This window comes from Brassica napus, chromosome A5 (genome assembly GCF_020379485.1).
Source record: "Brassica napus cultivar Da-Ae chromosome A5, Da-Ae, whole genome shotgun sequence".
In the NCBI taxonomy this organism is placed as follows: domain Eukaryota; kingdom Viridiplantae; phylum Streptophyta; class Magnoliopsida; order Brassicales; family Brassicaceae; genus Brassica; species Brassica napus.
Window position 1 is genome coordinate 8,183,157 of NC_063438.1, and position 24,406 is coordinate 8,207,562.

At 30.6% G+C, this 24,406-nt stretch overlaps 3 protein-coding genes and 2 long non-coding RNA genes across 9 annotated transcripts; 3 read left to right on the forward strand and 2 right to left on the reverse strand.

Annotated features, from left to right (window-relative positions):
- The first annotated feature begins 383 nt into the window (after positions 1–383).
- Positions 384–2,077, forward strand: LOC125609431 (proteasome subunit beta type-2-A-like). Its single transcript, XM_048780876.1, has 3 exons — positions 384–686; positions 763–886; positions 1,600–2,077. The coding sequence occupies exons 1-3, from the start codon at positions 529–531 to the stop codon at positions 1,930–1,932; spliced, it is 615 nt and encodes a 204-aa protein (XP_048636833.1). The 5' UTR covers positions 384–528; the 3' UTR covers positions 1,933–2,077.
- LOC106410770 (non-specific lipid transfer protein GPI-anchored 25) lies at positions 2,014–3,024 on the reverse strand. The gene is made up of 3 exons (XM_013851408.3): positions 2,652–3,024; positions 2,520–2,576; positions 2,014–2,452 (listed from the first exon to the last, which is right to left on the reverse strand). Exons 1-3 carry the CDS (start codon positions 3,022–3,024, stop codon positions 2,244–2,246), a joined length of 639 nt encoding a protein of 212 aa, XP_013706862.2. The 3' UTR covers positions 2,014–2,243.
- Positions 3,025–3,241: 217 nt separating this feature from the next.
- LOC106349405 lies at positions 3,242–5,430 on the forward strand. Of its 3 annotated transcripts, XR_001271120.3 has the most exons (6): positions 3,242–3,651; positions 3,794–3,893; positions 4,127–4,211; positions 4,334–4,379; positions 4,636–4,917; positions 5,060–5,430. It is a non-coding gene; the product is annotated as an uncharacterized LOC106349405 (long non-coding RNA). The 3 variants fall into 3 exon arrangements; XR_007339730.1 differs by having other exon boundaries at positions 4,636–5,430; XR_007339731.1 differs by lacking the exon at positions 3,794–3,893 and having other exon boundaries at positions 4,636–5,430.
- A 10,099-nt stretch (positions 5,431–15,529) lies between these two features.
- LOC125609432 lies at positions 15,530–16,545 on the reverse strand. The gene is made up of 3 exons (XR_007339732.1): positions 16,104–16,545; positions 15,852–16,012; positions 15,530–15,771 (listed from the first exon to the last, which is right to left on the reverse strand). It is a non-coding gene; the product is annotated as an uncharacterized LOC125609432 (long non-coding RNA).
- A 3,351-nt stretch (positions 16,546–19,896) lies between these two features.
- LOC125609433 (20 kDa chaperonin, chloroplastic-like) lies at positions 19,897–21,364 on the forward strand. Of its 3 annotated transcripts, none has more exons than XR_007339734.1 (4): positions 19,897–20,291; positions 20,472–20,641; positions 20,849–21,082; positions 21,171–21,364. XR_007339734.1 is itself a non-coding variant. In XM_048780877.1 (3 exons), exons 2-3 carry the CDS (start codon positions 20,477–20,479, stop codon positions 21,080–21,082), a joined length of 399 nt encoding a protein of 132 aa, XP_048636834.1. In that variant the 5' UTR covers positions 19,901–20,291; positions 20,475–20,476; the 3' UTR covers positions 21,083–21,364. The 3 variants fall into 3 exon arrangements, 1 of the variants encoding a protein (XP_048636834.1); XR_007339733.1 differs by having other exon boundaries at positions 19,905–20,291; positions 20,475–20,641; XM_048780877.1 differs by having other exon boundaries at positions 19,901–20,291; positions 20,475–20,641; positions 20,849–21,364.
- The last annotated feature ends 3,042 nt before the right edge of the window (positions 21,365–24,406 follow it).

A 24,406-nucleotide genomic window follows, 5' to 3' on the forward strand; every position in this document is an offset into this window, starting at 1 on the left:
GAAGATGTAATCCAATTTTTTCTATATAATTATCTTCATATCTAATATAAATATCATAAATAATTTTTCAGTTTTGATGTTAATGTATGAGATTCATATTCTTTTATTTTATTTTTAGTTTTGTTTATTCTAATCATTTTGAAGTAAAATGTGTATAATTATGTTTAGTTGTTTAAGCTAAATGGTTAAATATATTAGATATTAATATTATTAGTATATTTAATTAATCTAATTAAAAAAATATTTCGGTCTTTTTGGTCTTGGTTTGATTTAAAACCAACCAAACCGAACCATCTGGATTGATAAAATTTTGAATTAAATGGTTTAGACATATACTTTGGTTTGGTTAGGATTTATTTGGTTCGGTTCGGGTTATCTCGTAGAATTACTACCCGAGCACCCGTCTTGTTCCTCAAGTCGCTTTGATCCAAGCTCTTATATCTCCATCGACCAGGAGGAAAAGAACAAATCGGAAAAGATCGAAGTAACTCAAAAACAACTTTTGTCTCGCGAAAAACAGATCTGAAGATGGAGTGCGTGTTCGGTCTTGTCGGAAATGGATTCGCTATCGTGGCGGCAGATACATCGGCGGTTCACAGTATCCTTGTCCACAAGAACAACGAGGACAAGATCATGCTCCTTGACTCACACAAGCTCATTGCCGCAAGCGGCGAGCCTGGTGACCGGTAAATCCTCCTCCCTCGCCTCTCTCTCTCTCTCTCTCTGAATCAATTGATGATGGTGTTGTGGGAATTTGTATAGGGTTCAGTTTACTGAGTATGTACAGAAGAATGTGTCACTGTATCAGTTCAGAAACGGGATCCCCTTGACTACCGCTGCTGCTGCCAACTTCACTCGTGGTGAGCTCGCCACTGCTTTGAGAAAGGTCACCTCTTTTCTTATTGTCATTTTGAGCTTCGGGAATTAGGGTTACTAGATGCTTTGCGTTAGATGGTGATAGATATTGTCTTTTCCTTTTTTGATAATCTACTTATGGATTGGATCTTTCTTCTGTAGTGCTTTTTTGACATGCTCTTGGGTTCTTGGTTTTTGCTTCCTCCTCTTTATGGTGGTTGTTCATTCACATAGTTCTGAGATTCTGAGACATGAGTGTTAAGTTATTGAATTAAGTCACCTGGAAAATATGTTTCGAGTTTCCAAACAGAACTTTTCATTATCTAGTCATTATTAATATTTTATTTTGATATGATGAAATAATTTTTGCAAATGAAGCTTGGCTTTCTTTCAAAACTTTGTTGCAGTTTTGAAAGTTTTCATGTTCTGTGTCACGCAAGTGTTGCTCTTCAGGTTGATTCCAAGTAACAGACTTTTGAACCGTGATATGTCCTTATGGCAGAAAAAGATGATACTCTAATCAAAACTAGACGTCTCCTTATATCAAGTAATTGTAATTGCTTTGAAAGACTAGGAAGTTGTGTATCTGACTTAAGCAGATACTCATCATGCATACTAATTTGTGATCTTTCTGGCCGATTTTGGGTAGAATCTAGTATTACATGTGCGATTTGCTTTAGATTGCTGAACCTTCCAATGATCAAAAGTCCATTAGTTTATAACAATTAATCTGTTTGAATCCAGAATCCCTACTCTGTGAACATCCTGATGGCTGGCTACGACAAAGAAGCAGGCGCATCTCTATACTACATTGACTACATTGCAACTCTTCACAAGGTTGACAAGGGAGCATTCGGTTACGGCTCATACTTCTCTCTCTCCACGATGGACAGGCACTTCCGCAGTGACATGTCCGTTGAAGAAGCCATTGAACTGGTGGACAAATGCATAACTGAGATCAGGTCAAGGCTGGTGATTGCACCACCAAACTTTGTGATCAAGATCGTGGACAAGGATGGAGCTCGTACTCACGCTTGGCGTCAGTCTGTTCAAGATGTCACCACTGCTTCTGTCTAAGTCTGTTATGTTGTGTTTTCTACTAAGCTGGCATTAGCTTCTTTTTCTTTTCTTTCTTTCAACTCTAGAAGCTTATATGACTTGTGTTAAACTTTGAAATGACTTTCTTATGAGAGAACAACCTAAACATGTTCTTGTTCCACGATTCACAAAGCTAAAAGGAAACAATGTACAGTACTCTGAGAACAATGGTATGTCTATATCATCTTTGTTCGATTCACAAAGCCAAAAGGAAGAGATCAAGTATGGGTTTTAAAGAGACACCCACCACTAATGAACTTGAGATTGCAAAGGAAAGAAAGAGGAATGCTTCAGATACGAGTGAAGATAGAAGTGGGCAGCGTCATGATGATGGTCGAGAGAAAGCAGAAGCTTGTGATCTTTGGGGAGCCGTTTATGATGGATTCTGGTGTTGATGATAAGCTATCTGTTTCTGGTGAGGGTTGATCGGAGGTTGGTGAAACTCCGGCGGCTTCCCGTGAAATGGCGAACGATGGAGAAGATGCGGAAGCTCTATCACCTGCAGATATCAATGAAACTCGTCTCTGAATTCAAGTAAACTATTACCGAAATGGATTCACTCATACCGTAAACAAAAGGAGCTGTGAACTGAATGCTCTGAAGCGGCGGAAGCTCCGGCGACTCTGCATCACACACATAATTACAAACCCAAGATTGATTCAATTTAGATTAGAATCAGAATCGGAATCGGAATCAACCTGATGGCGAGCAGATAGACTCGAAAGATTCGTCGGAGCTAAGATCGCTACAGATCTGGGAAAGAGAAAGCAGTCGTGATCTATCCAACGGGAATCCAAGGATCATAGGTTGCCGGAGAAGATAACAGAGGCAGTTTCCGGCGCCGGAATGAACGGATGTGGAGAAAGCCGAGCAGCAAAGAGGATCCGGCGCGTCTGAGATGTTGTTCGGTGGAGCCGAGACGTAAGGAAGGCATGGAGAGAACATGACTAGCTCCTCCGTACAGGTGAGAGCCAGTGGAGAAGGTGCCTGCGTCTCCGTCACTGCGGAGGAGGAAGAGAAGGTGATCGCAAGTATGACGATGAGCACGACGGCGTTGCTTGTGGCGGCCATTGGAGCTTCTTCGTGATTTCAGTTACAACCTGAAACTGACGACTGAGACTCGCGTTAACGATGATGGCGGGAAAATAACGCCCTTGAGGAGGAGGTCTTGATAAGCGGTGAGTTGGCAGTGATCAAAACCACAGCGAGACGAGATTTGAAAGCGCAAATCCCACCATAAGAATGGTTTGGTGGATTTTAGATATGGTGGGATCTAAACTATACTAAAAGCAGAATACTAAGCCCTCTAAGGGTGTACATGTCGGATTGAAAAATTAGCCATTCATAGAGCAGCATTCATCCATGTCATTTTGATTAATTTTGGATACGTGTTCTCTTCTTTCTTCTATATTACCGGCGACTTATCACTTCTTCTTCTTCCACCACATATTTGTAACCGTCGAATTAACTACAGCTCTTAACTCCTCTGCAATTAAATATCGAATACTTCCTCATCCTTTCAGCTTCCATATTTAGGAACACGTTGGCAAGTCTCTGTTCATCTTTTTCTATTATTGCAATCTTCTATTACAGCTGGAGAGGGCAATGGAGAGGCGGAGAAGCTAGCTTGGGTTCGTTGAGAAGCAAAAAAACTTCCCGGGTAGTAATAGAGAGAGCACCAGTTGTGGATCCAGTTCGGTAAGTAACATTATCCTTCTACAAGATCCATTTATTTAGTTACCTCTGACAATGAATTCACGAATGGATCCAGTTATGCATTTCGCCTGAGTTTATTCACCTCCAGTTATTCTTACAATTGATCTAATTTTTTGAACTATAGTTGAACTTTATAAATTTGCTAAGCGATCATTCATGGGCATGATGAAAAAGTATTCGACTTCTGCTCACTCACATGCTTCCTCCTGTGCTGATTGAGAAAGGTTTACCCCAATTGCTTCAATAAGTGTGATTTTTATTTATTCTCTGAGAGATTAGCTATGATGTTTAAGGGGTTTAAGGGTTATGTGGTATTCTCTACTGTAGTGTCTCTGGACCACTAATTGTTACATCCTCCTTTTTCGTTTCAAGCACTTCATTTTATAAGAAATCTTTTGGTTGCTCTATAAATCTCTCCAAAACCATAAAGTTGCATCATTTATTTATTATTCTGCAGATGGTACTCAGAGAAGTTCGTGAAAGGACAATGAGATAAAGAAGACTGTGTTCCTGAGTGAAAAACGTAAATAGAATGTCTCTTGGTAACTCACCACTCTACTTCTCTCTTTTATCTCTATTCATGTTTTGTCTGATATTCCTTCCTAATCAATTTATAGGCTCACTTTCTGAGTTTCATTTTTTCTGTTCTCATGTATTCAAACAGGAAAGTTTAGATCGAAAACTTCTTACGCCTATTTTGGAGTTTTCTGGTGAGTTGAATCCAACTAAACAAACTGATGCAAAAGAATCATACTTGACCCTTAATGTTTCTCAATAACATTGTCATACTTAGGAAGGCAATCAAAGTAGAAGGAGAATGTTGTATTCTTTATTAGGCATCATCTGTAAAGCAGCATTCATTGTTTTCACAGAATTGTCTAGATAACTGTTGTTTCAGAGAACATTTTCTCTCTGTGGGAGTCGCATGTCATGTTAGTGATAAACATTTGGCTTTTAAACTTTCAGACATGATGGTTGCCCTTCTGATGTAAGCCACTTTGGGATTTCTGCGTTTGCAATCTGGTGAGTCAACATCTGATCTTATCATGTTATTTCAAACATGGAAGCGGGTAGATTGGGCTCCAACCATCGGTTAGAAGGCTTTTTCCCGGATTACTCCAGCAGTTCAATAATAGCTGATGTTATCATATGCGAAAATATGTTTGGGGTGCTGACTTCTTCTTCTTCATCAGCTGGTACTCCCCTTCGTTTCTTTGTTTATGACAAGTATTTAAAAGGACTAAAAAGGTAAATATACCTTTATATTTGAAATCTGAATTGGAAACATTCTTCAGTCAAAAGTTAATTGAAATCTGAATTTTCCAGAATCCTGGAACACTTTCTAAAGCAATAAAAATTGAACACACTGTGCTTACACTTTCTGGCTCAGGAACTCTAGAGTGGTGACAACATTACAAAAATACTTTCAAAGTATTTGGACCATTGGGATCATCACACTTCACAGCAGAGGGGCGTTCAAGGAACCATCTATTGAATATTCTGTCAAAAAATAGTAACACCACGTTATTCACTAATGATATATTGTTCGTACACTCTTACAAACAATGATGTTAACGTAGGGTAAGTTCGAGTTTAGCCCCATCTATTGTGTGCCACCAGATAAGGCTCTATGTAAAAGAGGTTTTCATTTCAGATTATTTAGACCGGGAGGTGGTGAGAGATTTCTCTTTGGTGTGGCCTTTCAAGAAATCTGTATTTCTTTTTTATTGATATCCATTTTAATGCAAAGCCTTCAACATATATATATTCTGTTACGATTTTTTCTATAAGTTTCTTAATATTAAACTTACGTTTCTGTATCGTGTCTCAAAGGTGCAGATCATGATAAACTGTATTGTGAAGAAAACTTTAAATATGATCTTTTTGAATTTCCTTCAGTGACAATAGATAAACTATGCTTCAACTCTTGACATTTAAAAATAGTGAACAATGTGATTTATCAAAATTAAATTGATTTGATCCTTTTAAAAAAAATAATATGTACTAATTTTCTTATACAATTATCCCTTATATATTAAAGGAGAAGCATTGTAATAAATGCATTCACACTATAATAGACATGTGGTAGCTTCACAATGATTTGATAATAAATATGCTAATGCGTTAACATTATATTCATAAATGTGTTCACACTATGTACTTTGCGTTTAAAAAAAAATATAAAACTCACATACATGGTTTCAATAAAACTCTGGATTTTTTGATTCGAATACAAATAGATAATGAATCAAAAGCCAAACTATATATATTATTTTTTATTTTTTACGGATAAAGTTGAGCGAAATATTCATAAATTTTGATTCGATTCGTTATCCGTTTTGATTTGAACCAAAAATCTGGATATTCATAACTCCACGAAACAAATCAAATACTAAACTACAATATCCAAAAAAAAAAAGCAAATTACAAATACCAATATTTTTAGGAACAAATATCTAATTCGATCTGTTATATGCATACATATACATATATGCAAATAATTATATATATACGTTATATATATTATACTTTATATCAGTTTTACAATATTTTTATGAATTAAATTTATTATATTAGGTACTAGAATTTAAAAAGTTGAATAATGTTTTATTTTGGTAATAAAATGTTATTATTAAATTTTTCAATTATTTTTAAAATTTTATTTTATTTACGGAAAAAATCGGATATTCTAAAATTTCGGATATCCGAGTCACTGAATATCTAGGTGGCTAAAAATCGAATGGACACGAATGCTTCCCAATACTCAGATGTTTGATCTGTGCCACCCCTATTTACGGATACAATTTTATTTTCTTTATATGAAAAAATGACTAATGTCAAGGCTTTTTTTATTTTAAATTAATTTTAATTTTATCTTTCATGTATTTTTTGAACAAAAAATGTTATTTAATATTAATGAACAATATCTTTATATATTTGTCAACTATTTATATACTTTTTATGGTGTCATTTATATACTTTACATACACATACATGTGCACTTTGATGTGAGCATTTTGTAGCTAAGTATTCACCATAACTGAAGTATCTATTTTTTTTTAAAGTTGAAATATTTTTTCTTAATGATTCTTTCACTACCGACCAAATTGTAGTGAAATGATTTGTCTTAATAATTTTTTTTCTTAAATTATTATCTGTTTAGAAACTATAATATGAAACTATTGGTTCGACATGACGAATATCTAAAATTCATAACATGAAATAAATAAATAGTTTTAATTTTTGGTTTTTACCTGAAAAAACAAAAAAAATCAAATATTTTAACCGAATAAACTAAAATGAATATTAATTTAAGATAATAGTTATATTTTAAAAGATTAAAAATCAAAAAAAAAAACTTAAAACCGAGTCAATATCTAGATTAAACAGATCTAATTTTTTTTATTAAAAATAATGAAACTAATAATCATATTCCGCGCAAGGCGCGGGTTATTACCTAGTTATATGTTAAAAGAGAAAGTAACATTCAATACTAAATACATACGCTCTTAAATTTCTCCCCCAAATATAAATTCCACTTTATTTTATGTAAATTTATGGATGTTTTATAATTTTAACAAAAACCTCTATAAGATACTCTTAAGTCTTTAACACAAATTAAAAAGCAAGAGATTCCCCTCTATCGTAGCGACACAACAGTTTTTGTTTTCGTTAGAGAACTCTGAAATGCAACTATGAAATTTGTGTTTCGTTCTCATGGTTTTACATATGTTTCTACCACATGGAGTTGCTTTACCCACGCCTTAGCTTCTTTCTCTCCATTATATATACGTTTAAATCTCAGTAACAAGCTTTTGTTTATCTACATTGTATCAAGCGAAGTTTGTATCTTAAAGTTTTGTAATTCTCAACCATTTTATTTGCTCTTGGACAGAAAACTTGGGAGAAGTTGAAGTTTGCTTCTACACACGATCACATTGGCAAGGTGGCTAAGATCTCTATTTTTATGTGGTTCTATACATAAAAAAGTTGTGATTGTTGAAACTCAGTCCATGCTACAGAACTCTAAAAACTTAGAGAAACGTGTTGGCTGGCTCGAGGAAGAAAGAGCAAAGAAAATAGACATATCATCAGCCTGGAAGAAAAATGAAACTTGTTAGGCAAGAGATAAGCCAAATGCAATATGCGGTTGGAGAAGCAAAGACAAGCTACCAAGATGAGAATATACAGAACATTGCAGATATGAAGCAGTTACGAACAAAGAAATGCATAAATCAAAAATTTCTTACAGAAAGACCGAGTTAGCTGAAGAAAATGTAACCGAGGTTTTGCACAAAGGGGTTTAATAGAAGTGAGGGAGTTTGATTGATAAGGAGATGGAGGCTTAGAGTCTCAGAAGTGAAATGGAGAAGAAAGTAGATGTAACAAACTCAGAAGCTATGGAAGTTAAGCTAACAAGAGTGAAAAATGGGAGTTTCCCAAGGCTGCGTAGAATGGAAGTTTCATCCTTCCATCCTTGGCTTCAATCAGTTCAAAGAGGCGTGAAATACATTATAGAACTTGAATTTGGTGAAAATTTTAATTAACAAATAAAATTTTACTAGAAAATTTATAAGATTAAAAAAAAGAAGATTCATTTACTATATATTTTTTTTTGATTTTTTCATCAAAACCTACTAATGGAAATAAAAACGAAAGAAATATTATGATATTTTCTTTTTCTTGTGTGGTTATCAAACTCAATCTTAAAAACATTGACATGAAAATTGAAAGAAAAAAACAACAGTGATTATTACATAATCAAATCCTTTTTTTAAGTACTAAAATCTAAAAAATAAATTTCTATTAATAAATTAGAATTTTTGTTTTTGCTCATGAAAACACATCATCAAGTGAAGAACCACAAATTGACACATCATCAATTTTTTTGAAATATTATAAAATTTGCTACATTTGGAAATTTATCTAATAAAATTTATCAGTAAAACATGAATTTTATTTTCTCCACTAAACTCTAATAAACTTCATTTAACCTTTCTTCAGTTCTAAATTTCATCACATTAATTAGAATCTAAAATAATAAAGTAGAAGATAAAGTTCCACAATACGTCACCTCACCCCTCATATCTCCTTTTTTCAACACGTGTCGAGCAGAGCATTGATGGGCCGTGTCGAGCATTGATTCCCATAGTTATTTTTGGGTTATTTCTACTTTCATAATTGTGGTCCGCTTTGGCAGAGTTAGATCAGTTTTGTCTTCTCCTTCCTCTTCGACCACATAACCATATCTTTGCCATGGTCTCCGATTAGATTATCTGTAACGTTTTCTCTTTTTCTTAAACACATGCTTTAATTCAGTCATCAAACTCCACCTCACCTCTCCGCCTCAATTATTCAGGTTCCCGAACGATTTCTGTAACATATACAAGCTCGACCGATAAATAAGTCTTCTGGATACGATGAAGACCTACACCGTACACATATCTTACAGCCTAACCATCTCACACATCACCATTATTGCCTTTGCTCATTCTAAAAAGTGTTCCCTTGGCTATTTCTTAATGTTTGTTTGCTCTTATGGTGCATCTAAATTTGAACATAGCAGATTATTATTAAGTAAAAAAAACAATTTCACGTTCAAATTTGTTAATCTTTGAGAATGACTTAAGAGATTAACCTTACCCTCCATTATACCAATAGTAAAATTTCTCTTATAATATGAAAATAAACCTATTATACGAATGCCACCATTGGAACATCGCCTCATCTCTAAAAACAGTTTCAAAGAGATATATCTCAAAAACTCGCAGCCAAAAAAAAATGACAGCAACAAAGGTAGCTATTCTAAGAGGCAGTTGAATCTGAGTCAATTGATTATGTACATTCTCTAAGAACACACCAAAGTCAGAGACTCGGAGTTTCTACATGAAACAAGAACACCAAAACTGGATTTAAGTTTGCTTTATCGGCTTAGTGTTGCAGATCATTGTCAATAAACTCTTTCAGCTACAACCAAAACATAATAATAAAAAATGTTAAGCCTCCAAATAAAAACATAAAAGATTTTAAAATTTAAGCAATGATATATTGATGAGTGGACCATTTTCCTTTACAACACAATTATCTTTACAATACAACTATTTATCACTAATCCTCAAGTAAACAATTTCATTACCTGCCACAACGATTTAAATAAACAAGATTAAAGCATAAGTTGCAAGATTAAATAGTCTCCGAATTAGAAAAAGATTTTACTAAATACATATTCAACAAATCCATAATAAATTTGATTTATTAATGTATACTAAATATTTTACATAAGTAATTGTTAAATATTACAGAAGTCATTTTTAACTAAAATAATAAACTTACCCTCTTATAAATTGAAAATCTAATATAAACTGAAACAAACATATATTATAAAACATCATTTGTTGTTACATAATATGTCCTAATTATTATTTATGACACTGTTGAAACTATTTGCCTATTATTTTTAAAATTAAATTTTATAATTTTATCACATTATATTTGATTTTCGATGATTTGGCCTGGAGTTGGTGTATTAATTTATTATTGTGAAAAAATTAGTTATTGTAATAATATGAAATTATTACTTTATATTTTTTCAACTATATGATATTAGTTATTGAAAAATCTGATATTCTTAGGAAAAAGTAACTATTCTTACTTTATATTTTTTTCAACTATATAAAATTGAAATAGAAAAAAATAAAAAATATAAATCATTTTATTTTTCTTAAATTTTTATTTAATAATTTTGTGTTCTCTAACAAAAATATTGTTAGTGGTCAACTCAAACCAACAAAATAAAATTTTCAATATGCGAGGGCTAATAAACAAGAAGCCGAGAACTTCTATAAACAACATGCAAGGGCTAATAAACAAGGAAATGAAGAACATGATTAGTTCACTCCAGTACGAGCCAAATCATAAGCTGGAAGAGTTATTAAGAAGATGGTTTGAAGTAACAACTTATGAGTAGTTTTTACATCTATAGAAGAGTTTTTCAGTTCTTAAAAGGGTCTTATTTGTATATAACATTCTTTTGATATAGTTCAATAAATTTGAAATTTCATTAAAAAAAATTACCATATAATCTTAGAATAAAAACAGATTATATTTATTACTTTCAATATAAAATAAAGTTTCAATGATTTATAATATTTAAATATAAACAGTTTTAATGTGAACTCACCCGCCCGTAGGGCGGGCCAACCTCTAGTTTACAGAAAACTAGGATAGTACCCGCGGTTTGAAAGCTCAAAATTATTTTTTATTGACAAATTTAATAACATATATATTTGTTCATTAATATGTTTAAGTATAAGCTTTTGGTTTTGATTCGCTTCTAAATTGTATTTTCTGATCTTCAGTTTGGTTCGGTTCGGGTATGGGATAGTCTTATTTGGCTCATCAATTCCATAATATAATTAAATTTTCAAATGTAGAATATTACTCCTCTTAAGTTTCATATTAAGCGCCGTTTTATAATAAAATTTCTGTTACAAAATAAATGTTGCTTTAAAGTTTCAATACTAAATTTATAAACATTATTCTTCAGTTTCTTTTTATTGATTGAAATATGGTTAGAAATATAGGTAATGCCGTTTTTATTTATAAAATATACAAAATTATTAATATGTGTGAACAAATTTAAACGACAATTAAAATGAAACATAGGGAGTTAACTTAGTAAAATATGAATAAAATTACAATAAAAATTATGTAGACTAATACATTTTTTTATATACAAATCAATACTATAAATACTTAAAATCTAATATTATTTTGGTATTATTAAAGAGTGAAGTATACTAATATATAAAATTTAACCACGTTGGGCGTGGGTGCAATTAATTTACAAACTAATGAATTTATTGTGTAAATATCCCATTTGGTTGTCCATATAAAGATTGAAATTTTATTGTTAAAGAACTTAAAATACTTGAATCTCTTTACGATTTGTTTTCATTTTATATCTATAAACATTGGAATATATTTATATAGTTATACGATATTGCTTTGTTTTTAGTTCTACGGATTTGGGATATTAGAAATAATAAAGAGGATATAATATATTAAAAAATATTTATTTGTCGCTGCTGTGTAAATTTTTTTACACAAACTATATGATGAACAACGAAATTATCCGGAATTTTATTCTTCAGGAAGCAAAAATATTTGAATCTGGAAAGTAAACATGTTTTATAAGTCATTATAATGTACAAAGTATAAGATAATATCAATAAGGTATATTTGAAACAGAGTCTTATATAACATGTTTTATGATTCACATAATGTTAGGTCAAAACTATAGGGTACAATGAACTCGAATATAAAATTATCATATATTTTAATCTACTGTTGAGTATGAATTTCAAGGATATTATCTATTTAATTTGTCAAACGATATTTATTTATATGATTTAAATTGATTGACTAAATAATGTGTTGAGAGAAAGTATATATTTAATAAAAACTAATTTAAAGATATGTACAAATAATAGGAAGGTTAGTAGTTAATACGATATATATAGAAATATGAGAAAGGCTAATTGATAGATATTAAGTCACAACATTTTCAATATGTCTGAAAAAAATGTCATGGTAATTTTCAAATAGGACTGTTTTAATAGATTAGATTTGAATATAGCTAATTTTGGTAAGCTTTTAAAAAGGACGGAAAACCTTAATGATGATTTGAAATAATTTTCTTAAATTTCAGAATAGTTTAGATGTTTTGAATAATATTTAACTCTAATCTAATATATTAAAACAGAAGTCATGACTTCTTTTCATGTGTGATTTTTTTAGTTTGGACCATTCCTAAAAAATATCATATTTTACATAAGTTCATTATTATATCTTTTAATATCTTTATCTTTTTATTTGAAATACAAATGAATATATTTAAAATGTTCTAACAAAATCTTTTAAAAATCTTATTAGAATATTTTTAAATTTACTTTCAAAAATTAGTTAGTTTTAATTTAAATTATCATAAAATATAATTAGAAATAAAAATTGAATATAGTTTTGGTTTACAAACGAAAATTTAAATAAAATGAAATTAATTAATTTCAAAATACATTTACTAATATTTTTTAAAGATTTTGTTAGAAATTAAATATTTATATCTATTATAATTTTTTTCAAATTTGTTTTCGAATAAAATAAAAATCAGGATTTTTTGATGAGTGATATTTTTATTTGGACCATCATTTAAGTTTTCTATTAAATGTATATTACTAATGCTAATGTATATAATATTTTTAACTACTTTAATCATAATGTCTTTTATATCTTTTAATTGTTTAAAAAAAAAATAAAATTCTAACAAATATCTTGAAAAAGATTATAGTAAGATCTCAATTGTCATAAATTGAATATAAATATTTTCAACTATTTTGTAATTAGTAATGAAATGTTACTAAAAGAGTAAAATTATATCATATTTTATTAATTTTATAATAATATCTATAATTTTAAAATAAAAACGTTATATTGAACAAAATATGAAAAAAATATTTTAAATTGATAAGTTAACATATTTTATTTTCATAAATATTAAATATTTATGCTTAAAATATAATATATTGGTAGAACGGGTTAATATTAGTAAACTATATAATACATGTATAAAAACTTATCTTATCTTAAACTTTTTAATATACATTAATTTATTATATAAAATTAATAAACATTAAAAAATTACTAAAAAATATAGCGATTTGAATTACGAATCATGATTATAATAAATTAAATACAAATTTTGTTTACATATGTGTTGTTTCATGCATTAAAAAATTTAGTTTCGTAATCAAACGCAAATTCAATAGGACCAATATATAATAAGCAACATATATATATGATGATTTTAATTTACAGCATGAAAACTATAAAATTGTTATATTTGGCATAATTATACAAATATTTAAATACGTGAGTAACATTAAAAACATATAATAATTATGTAAAACAAATATCTATATATATAAATTTAAAAATATATACCCACACAACCGTGCGGGTGGAAATCTAGTTTAGATTAAAGCCGTCACTTTTAAAGTACTCATCCTCAATGTCAAATATTTTTCACCCACAAAACAGACACACACACACTAAAATATTTATGGGATAGTTATTATCTATTCATCAAGAAAATCGCATAAAAAACTTTTAAATTGACATCCACTAACACGTCAAATACTGAAATTATTAAACTAGCATATTAAAATTTTAAATTGATTTTTGTATCACAAAAAAATTTCAACTTGGCAAAAATGTAACTTGTTGATCTGTAAATAAAGTGACGTGTCACTTTTTCTCCAAAAATATTTTTATTTAATTAAGCAAAGCACTTAATAAGAAAATAAAATAGGAAACATAAATAAAAACTAGAAACTACAACAAAAAAAAATCGATTTTTTAAAAAATCATAAAATTAAAAGTGTTTCATTTTTTAAAAAAAAATACAACTTGGCAGAAAAATACTAAGTTTTTTTTCCTAAAAATATCATATAAAATCTCAAAAAATCCAAAAAAAATAATATTGAACATATCACCATTAATATTTAAAACTAACATATCACCATTATTATCCATATGTCAGAAATTACTTTTTTTTGGAAAAAATCATATAACTAAGAATTTTTACATTTCAAAATTATATAAAAGCGTTAAATTTTTGTTTTATATTTTGTTTTTGAACATATGAGTCCCAACAGAAAAAAAATTGACACCTTATTTTATCAACATGTCAGATTTTCAACTTGAACAACAAGTGAATCATGTTGAAGGCTTTTTATGATAGAAAAACCAACTTGAAATTTTAATAGGGCAATTCTCCTAAATAGATCATTTTCAAGTTTAGATCACAAAAATAGATCACATGGAGAAAAATGACTAAAATGTTTCACTTAATTGGTAAAAGGACCATAATATCCTAGATATATAAAAAAATAAAAATAAAAAAATAATAATAAAAATTTAAAAATAATAATTTTTTATAGTTTTAGATTATATGTTTTCAAATTCGAAATTTTTTATAAAATTTTATATAGTTTTAGATTATATTTTTTCAAATTTTATTTTTGTAGTTCGAAAATACTTTTTGAAAATATTTTAAAATTTTTTATTTTCAAATTTTTAATATTTATTTTTTATTTTTTATTTTATAAAATTTTAAATCTCAATCCCAAATCTTCACTATTTAACTCTAAACCCTAAGGTTTGGATTAGTTAACGTTAAGGATATAAGTGTACATTTACCTCTTTAATGAAACATTTTGGTCATTTTGGTCTTTAAAGTCTATATTTGTGACATAAACATTTTTAGTGCTATCATAGGGTATTTTCTAATTTAATATGCTAGTTAAGTAGCTTCAAATTTTAAAGTGTTAATGAATATTATTTTTAAGTTTTTAATGCAATTTTCCGTTTGTTCATCTCATGTTTTTAGCTAAAAGCTGCCAGAGGCAAACTATAAATCGAAAGGAAAGTAAAATTCTTGATCAGTAGCTCGTTATCCTTTAGAGCATCATTATTTCTAGTTTCTGAGGGCGGAGTTTTTAAGAAAATATAAAAAACTGTTTCGCGGAGTTTTTAAGAAAATATAAAAAACTGTTTCTTAATTTTTAGTACTGTATTTAACTTTTTAATTAAAAATTAAAAAACAGTTTATTATATATTTTCTTAAAATCCCAGCTCTAAGAGCATCTCCATCAGTAAGAGACTAGTAAGGGTTCTAATGAATTATTTAGTAGTTAATTTTGTGATTTGAAAACTTAAAACCCCTTGTTAATCTAATTAAATTATTCTCCTCCAATGGGAGAACCCATTGAAGTTCTTAAAATAAAATTTATTTTTTTAGAAAGTTGAATGATTTTATTTATAAAATGAAAGAAAAACATACATGACATGAAGTTTGATCAAAGGTGTGAATGAACAAAGAGTCATGATAAGAAGTTTGATCAGATGGTATCAACGAATGGAACAGGAAGAAACCTGCAAACAGATTGTAAAGTGAATCTCACTATGAGTCACCTGATAAGCCTCTGCGTTCCAATCGACCATCAGGATCATCCCGCTCTTCATAGCTTACATCAGAAATCCTGACTGCAAAAAGTAGAAAGAACAACTCATGAACCCAATGATTAATGTGTAAACAGTCTTAAAACAAGAGGAAATTGCAGAACTTTGAGTGAACACAGGAAGATGCATGAGCGTAAAGTGCTTGAGAAGTCTGGAAACCGATGCACCACACTGAAGTACCTCCCTAGAAAGCAGAGTGCAGGGGACTAATGTTATACCAAGAACAACCTAAGAAAACCAGACTGCCAAACCCATGCTCTTGTACCTGCGTTGTTAAACATCCATTCAAATCAGATTGTGTAATTCTAGAAAGAAAGTAGAAAGAGTATCATCTCTGATGGGTCTCAAAAACAAACCTCCTGGCTAGAGAGAAAGTAGAAAGAGTATCATCTCTGATTGTGTAATTCTTCATCACTGTAATGCAAACATGAATCTCTCAACCGCATAGCAACGATAAACTCTTTGAAACCAAGATACCCTTGTCTCTTAGCATCTGTAATTGCCCAGACCTATCAAAGAAGGAAGCTTGAGAGGTCTCTTCGAAGGCGTTTTAAGTGTTTTGTAATCGAGCATCACAGTCCATCCACTCCCATCGTCCGCTTCTCTCGTCATCACCTTCTTGTAGAATCTCTTCCCCACGATCGACCCCGTCATGAAAGACGTCGGAATCGTCACCGAATCCGAATCGTTGTTCCGTCGTGGGTTTGGACTTTGGAGCTTTCACGAGGATGGGCTTCTTGTTTTCCTTGTCGAACGTGAACGGACTTTAACTCGATATGCCCCATGCCCTCCTAAAAAATCCCCTTATGTCCCTTTAATATAATACTAGGTGACCAGTCCGCACCCTGTGCGGGCATAAGAAAATAATCGGTCCGCACCCTGTGTTCTCTCTCGGTCCGTACCTCACGAAAGAGAACACAGTAACGTCAGTATGAAGAGGCAGATATTGTGTGTATGTATAATTGCAACATCACAAAATATTTTGTGTGTTTACGAAGATACTTTCATTCAAAAAATAGAGTAAATAGTGTATATTTTGAAAAGTAACAGATTTTATATTATCATTAATTAGAATTATATTGTATATGTTTCGTAATTCTTTATTTTAGGTGAATAATATTATTTTTCTATAAATACTAAACAAACATTTATGTAGACATATTAAAAGAAAATATAATAAAAATCAAAATATTATCCATAAATAATATAAATTATGAAGTACATTTCTCGATAAAGAAAGCAAATTCAATTAGAAACTTGCAAAAAATTAAATAAATTTTGTAAGCAATTTGACGGGTTAACATTATTTGATAGATTTATAAATTTCTAAATTTTATTGAACATGAAATAATATTAAATTGACATACCGTCATCGGTCTCCTAACTCATCACAACCCATCTGGCAAATACAAAAAATAAATAATTGTAACAGTTTATATATTTTAAAATTTGTATTTGAAAAAAAAGTAGATTAAAATTACGTACCGTGACTACGGAATATTCTGAAAATTTTGTTTGTAGACAACATTCAATGTTTTTGTCTTCGGCTTCCCTTCTTTACCAGTTATTAAGATTTTTAATCCAGATCTCGACTTAACTCTTGAAAGTGCAACTTTGCCTTGAATTTTGTAAGCATTTTATAAATTATTTTAAAATTATGATAAATTTATTCTTTAAACAACGATAAATAATTTAAAAATAATATTAATAAATATTTTTGGATTTTGTAATATTTAAAATAGTTATTATATAATTATATTCGAACACAATTCATCAAAGAGAGGATAAAACTATTATAATTATCTTATATAAAATTTCGTTCATTTTATTTTATAGGTTATAAATATTAAAAGTAATAAATAAAACATTATTAGTCTTTCAATAATTTCGAGAATAGTTTCCATAAATTGTTATTTGTAATATTCGTTAGATTATATGGCAAGTGATGTTAAACGTCAATAAGTTAAACAATTCTTCCATATTTGGAAAACATATATATATATAACAATGACAAATTAAATGGTAGAGTATGTAAACACCTGTTTTCTACCAGCGTGAGTTAGAACACCGCTGTATTTAAGAATCATAAGGGCCTCTACAGGTCTTTATTCTTCGCCTTCATCATCCCACTTCAGCGGCTTCAGTTGAACCTTCCTGTATATCCCTGAGAAATTTCCTCCCTGCACCATTCCAAAAAGTTCTCTGCTGTGAGAAAATGACCTCATGAATTAAATAAAAAATGCATAATGCTAGCTTACTTATAAGATAGTATATTCAACAAAAAAAATGATATAAGATAGTATTACTAAATAATACTATGTAATACTTTCCCGGACAATATTCAACAAAGAGAGAGAAAGTACTAAAGAACCTCTTCAAGAACTGATTTAACTTGGCGAAGCTTCTCAGCATGTTCAATCAAGGTTTTCTGGATCACTATCACTCTCACGACCTGGTCTACATATAAAAAAAGGAAGACCATATTGTCGTTACCAGTATTCAACACATGAAAAAAATAGACCAGACATGCTTTTTGGAGACAAGACACAAAGAGTTGAGTTCATGGGTCTAAAGATGAGGAACCTTTGCGTCTAAACACATTTTTCTTAGCACACAAGCAGCATTGTCGTAATACTTTAATAGTATGAGAGGAAAGATTTGTGAATAATACTTTAAAGAATGAAAAGAAAATGTTTGTATTTTAAGACCTTGGGTGTCTCCTATATATATACAGTCGATTTATTCTCATATTAATAATTTTAATATTTTGCACAATAAATAATAAAATCGTTTAAAGAAATATATTAAATGTGTATTGTCAAAAAATGATTTGTATATGATATGATTTTAACTTGCGCAAGTAATCCATATTAGAGAAGTAAGTTATTAAAAACAAACAACCTAATTAGAAACATTAAAATATTTTGTGAATAAGTTATTTGCATATTTAATGATTTCAACTTGCGCAAGTAATCCATATTTGAAAGGTAAGTTATTAAAAACAAACAACCTAATTAGTAGGGGTGAGCACTTTAACCGATATCCAAAGTGGCACCCGAACCCGATCCGAAAAACCCGAACTGAAATCTGAACCGAAGTAGCAAAATACCCGAACGGGTATTGAATAAGGAGAGATTGGATACCCGAATCCGAACGGATAATACCCGAACCCGAATGAATATCCGAAGATAACCGAACATATGTATAATTAATCTTATATTTCTAGTTTACATCTCTCATTTTATATAAAATATTTATATTGATACTACACATACTTTAAGTTCATATGATATACATACAATTACGAAAAAAATGATTTGCTACTCACTTAAAATGCATGTCAAGTTTTTATTGAAAAAATTAATAAAAAGTTACATCCCAAAATTTAAAAAAAATAACTAAATTAATGCCTTTTTAGTTTTAAAATGTTATGTCCAAATCTATTAACTATTTAATCTATTAAAAATAAAAAATTAGTTAACTGAAAGTTTTAAATGTCTTTTTAGTTTTAAAATGTTATGTCCAAATCTATTAACTATTCAATCTATTAAAAATAAAAAATTAGTTAACTGAAAGTTTTATTTTTAAATATAAGAAACTTGAGAAATGAAAATTTTAATTTTTTTTTTTTCAAAATCTAAATATCCGAACCAGATCTGAAATACCCGAACCCTACCCGAAAACAGAAATACCCGAACGGGTTCTACACCTCTATACCGAAATACCCGAAAATCCGAAATACCCGATCCGAACCCGAACGGATACCCAAGGCTAAACTAAATCGATAATTACTATCCCCTAGCTATATATGGGCTTAACGAAATCGACAATAGTTTTGGGCTTGTCTACATAAGCGATTGATTAAAATAAATAAAAAAAGAAAAATTCAAAAAAAACCAGCCAATAGAATTATAACGTTTTTCCTGAGAATCTCTATATGAGTGCCAACTCAGCAGAAATCACTAAAGTGACTTCTCTTTTAATGTATAGGGGGATAATTTATTTTTTATTTTTTTTAAATGGATAATAAGGCTAATGAGTGGCTAAAGACGAATTGCTCCTTGGTAAACTAGAATATTTACACAGCCCAATCTAAAGATCCGACCACCCAAACCCAATCACCAAAACCGACCCATCTAAAGCTAAAATGACCGCGTTTCGTTCAACCCATTGAAGCCCTCCGACAAGAACAACTGAGAACGTATTTGTCACTTTCTATTCCCTCTAACCAATTTTTTTCCAGAGAAAGTTTTTCTATAACGCTTTCTCTTCTTCAATTTGTGAATAAAAAAATTGGAACTTTCGATTCGTTTTTTCTTCTGTTCTTTCGCTGACCGACAAGATATCAGCCGGGACGTGGAGAGCCGCTGAATCCTAATTATCAGTCGTACCAGCAGAACCATCAGCAGCAACAACGGCAAAAGTGGTCACGTCGCGCTGAAAACGATAATGAGTCAAGAAGACGACGTCGACGTCACTCCTTTAAGCCACTGTCAAACTGACTGGCTTGGGGCCTGGGGGGAATCCTTTCTCTTATCCTCAAGGTATGAATCTCTTCTCGTTACTGTCTACCCTCTCTCTTCACTATCGGTTCACAGCGAGAATTGAACATAAAAGGTCTTATCTTTGGGCGGAGAAACCAATAGTGACTGGTTTTTGCAGAAAATTGGTCAATTTTGGGTCGAATCTAACAATTGTAAGTTTTATGTGTGTTTGACTGATAGCAGAAATGGCGACAAAACAACTTATAGTATCACCAGTTACTGTGTCAGCCAAGAGCTTAGCCTCGCTCAGAGTTTCGAGTGCCAAGTTTGGAACTTTGAAACCAGGCACCCTTAAGCAGAGCCAGTTCCGTTCTTTGGTTGTCAAAGCTGCTTCTGTCGTTGCTCCTAAGGTACGTACTACTTGCTCATTTGATTGAACATGTGAAAAAACTTATCTGAATGTTTGGATTTGCTGTTTCTATAGCTCTGGCCACATGAAAAAAAAAACATAGCTTTAGGTTATTTTTACAAGCTTGGTTTGTAAAGATATTTGGATGCGTTCCTTCTCCCTTAGTTATGAATTATAAGTTTTTGATTGTTTCTTGTGTTATTTACAGTACACTTCAATTAAGCCATTGGGAGATAGAATTTTAGTGAAGATCAAGGAGGCAGAGGAGAAGACAATGGGAGGTATCTTACTTCCATCTACAGGTAGGAGGCAGAGGAGAAGACAATGGGAGGTATCTTACTTCCATCTACAGGTCAATCGAAACCTTAAGGAGGTTAAGTCGTTGTTGTGGCTGAAAGGGGAATTATTGGGAAAAACAAAGTTGATATCACTGTCCCTATAAGTAAACCTCACAATCCCCTTCAAGCCGCTGCTCTTTCTTCGTTTGCTTCGGTTTCATGCTAATATTGGCCTTTCTTCTTATGGTGTAGACTGGAGCACAAATCATTTACTCCACAGGTACGCTGGAACTGAGGTGGAGTTCAACGATGTGAAACATCTCATTCTTAAGGAAGATGATATTGGCCTTTCTTAGTTTTTTATCTTTTATTTATGTATTTATGATGTTATTTAAATATTTTGGATGTTTCAAATTTGGTAGGATAATGCTTTTGAATTTTTAAAACTTGGTGTGTTGCATGGATTTACTAGGTCTGCTATGCCCAAAAATGAGTTAGTCAGATAACTGGATATATTAGGTTTACTATGCCTAAACCCCACTATAAAATGAAATACCAAAAATGATTAACACATGTAAAACACTAAAACATATAATATTAAAATAAGGAAATTTTTTTAAAAGAACAAACAAATTTCACATGTAAAACGTGCAGCCGTCATAAATAGATTTAATATTATATTTAACATTCAGTAATTCATAGTAATCTTCAAGGAGATAGTAATACTACTTTACACATAGTAATACTTTGACCATTTTTACGTTTATCTAGTTAAACCATGACAAAAGAGAAATTTTTGTAGTAAAACCAATGATTTTACACTATGATTATTGGTAAAGAAAACATTTGCATCAAAAATTAGCCAAAAATACGTATTTTGTTATATTCTCCTTACTATAGTCTAACAATTCACATACTAACAATGAAAGTTAAGGAAGTTTTTTTTTAGAAAATGATAAGTTTTCTTAAACTATTGAAAATGATCACCAAAAATAGTTTTAAATATACATATTTACTATATACGTAGTCTATTAACATAAATATATGGGTTCTATATACTAAACACACGTACTACTTTCAATATATACGGTAGTCCGAATAACACATAATAAAACCAATAATCTTTGTAATCCGACTTACACATAATAAAACTAGTAATCCTAATAGTCTGAATTACACATTATCCTCTTTGTCTATATCATTGTTGAACTCCACATGTGAAACACTTTGTTCATGATTAACTTGCAGTAGATAACCAAAAATGTCTTCATCATTCCAGATATATGATGACGTATTGGAATACAAATACCATTGGAAAGTAACTAAGCTTCGCTTCCATCTTAGATTCATCTACCTTTAACTTTCTGCAAATACGCTCAACCAAAGCAGAGTATGTGACCTCTTCCACTGATTTCTTTAATACAATCGTTTGAATTTCATCTTCTCCTTCACCATCTCTCGATATCCATTTTATTTCAGCCTTATCCTTCATATAATATTTCTCGTAATCAAAACAAATGATTGTGCAAGGCGGATTTTGCATTTTTCCTGAAATAAAATAGAATATCATTAGAATTATCATTATTAAGATGCTTAGAATTAATTCTCACCCGTATAATATTCTCTTACTAATGCTAATTTAATTCAGTACTATACATAGTAATACTAGAAATACTAGTAAGAATATCAATACAATAATCCTAGTATTTCCAGTAAAACTATTTTGCCTTAGTAAAAGTAGTTATACTAGTAATACCCAGAACTTATCCTTGTACTAATTAATCCGCTTTAAGGACGATATTGTTAGGATTTTACATTACCCTTGATATATAATTCATCATAAATGAAATTACACACAGAAAATCATCAAAACACACATAAAATATATCCAAAATCTATAAACACAGTTTTCAAAATCTTTTTTAATCTATCATAATTTTGATTGGATCTTTTTTTTTTACACTAGCGGAGATATACACTTGTTTTAATAACATTTCAGCAAAAAAAAATCATCAAAAACGGACATAAAAATACCCGAAAGCCCTAAACACAGTTTTTTGAAATCATTTTAAATCTCTCAAATATTCATCAAATCGTATATTTTAAACACTATCCATGATATACACGACATTTTAATGTTATTTTACAAAAAATAAAATCATCTCAAACGAACAAAAATTACCTGTTTTAGGAGCTTCAAAATCGCCAATGGAGGTTGAAGAGAAGGAGAGAGTACGAGGAAGAAGAAGGTCATGTGGGCCAACTGAGCTCTCATTGGTTGAGGTATTATTGTGGGCCATGTAGGTAGTTGAAAATTGTTGGTTTATTTAATTGAAGAAATAAATGAAGAAAGGCTATTTTGGGAAGTGCAAGGATAAAAGGGTAGAGAGAATAGAGAGGGGACAATAAGAATTCATTTAGGGGGGTATGGGGTATATGGAGTTAATCCCCAACGTGAACGGAGATGAGGAAGAAGGTTCTGATGACTGACCATCGGATTCGGGTTTACGAGCAGACAACGATCTTCGTCGGATCAATTTGGATATTTCTTCTCCAACATCGATTTCTCAGAGAAAAAAACAAAAACAACTTGGAAGAGGAAGAGGAAGAGAGAGAAGGCAAAAAATTAGCCAATAAAAAAGTTACGCGTACGGGGTTTTTAGTGATTCCAATGGTGTTGGTTTAGGCAGTGGTTCTCTTCTTTTTTCTTTTTTTCCATTTTTTTTTTGGTTTTTTTTCAAGAACTCTCTTTTAAAACCTCTTGATGGAGGTGGTCTAAGAAACCATAAATAAAATGCTCTTCATATATTTAAACAAGAAAATATTACATCCAAAGGTAATTTTGAGTTTTTATTAACATAATAGAGCAGTTCTCACTACTAAGGTAGTTTTATTTAATCAAAGCCTACTTTCTGTTACAATCTAACTAAATAAGTGTCTAATACACTAACTAAGTGGATCCCATATATCTTTTTCTACATTTTCTTAGTTAAGAGACAAAACAAAGTGGACCCCCATGTATCTTCTTCTTCATTTCTTGCTTTTGAGTTCATTAATTTTCTTTTTGTTAAATGAATGTTAGTTTTCCAGAACATTTTTCCAGAAAATATGTTCATAATCAATATCTTTATTATCCAACATATCTTTTGAGATATGTCAAGCTATATCTCTAATGGTGGTATAATCATGGTGTATAAAAGCTCTCTCTTTCAATGGATACACCTCTGTCTCAAACTCTAAGACGAGATTCAAAACTGTGGCACTGGTTCTGAAGCTCCGGAGGTGTCATCGCTGTGCCCCTTTTTGTCGCAGCCACCACTTGTGAGAAGCTTGATAACAACAATGGTCAACTTTGACATTTGATGTTTGTCAGATCTTTTAACTAGTTTTTTTGATATAAAAAGTATTCGAATAAATAATACATCAGAAAGAACCACATAATAATGAAAAGAATCTAACAAATGGGATATGAGTTATGTATCATTATT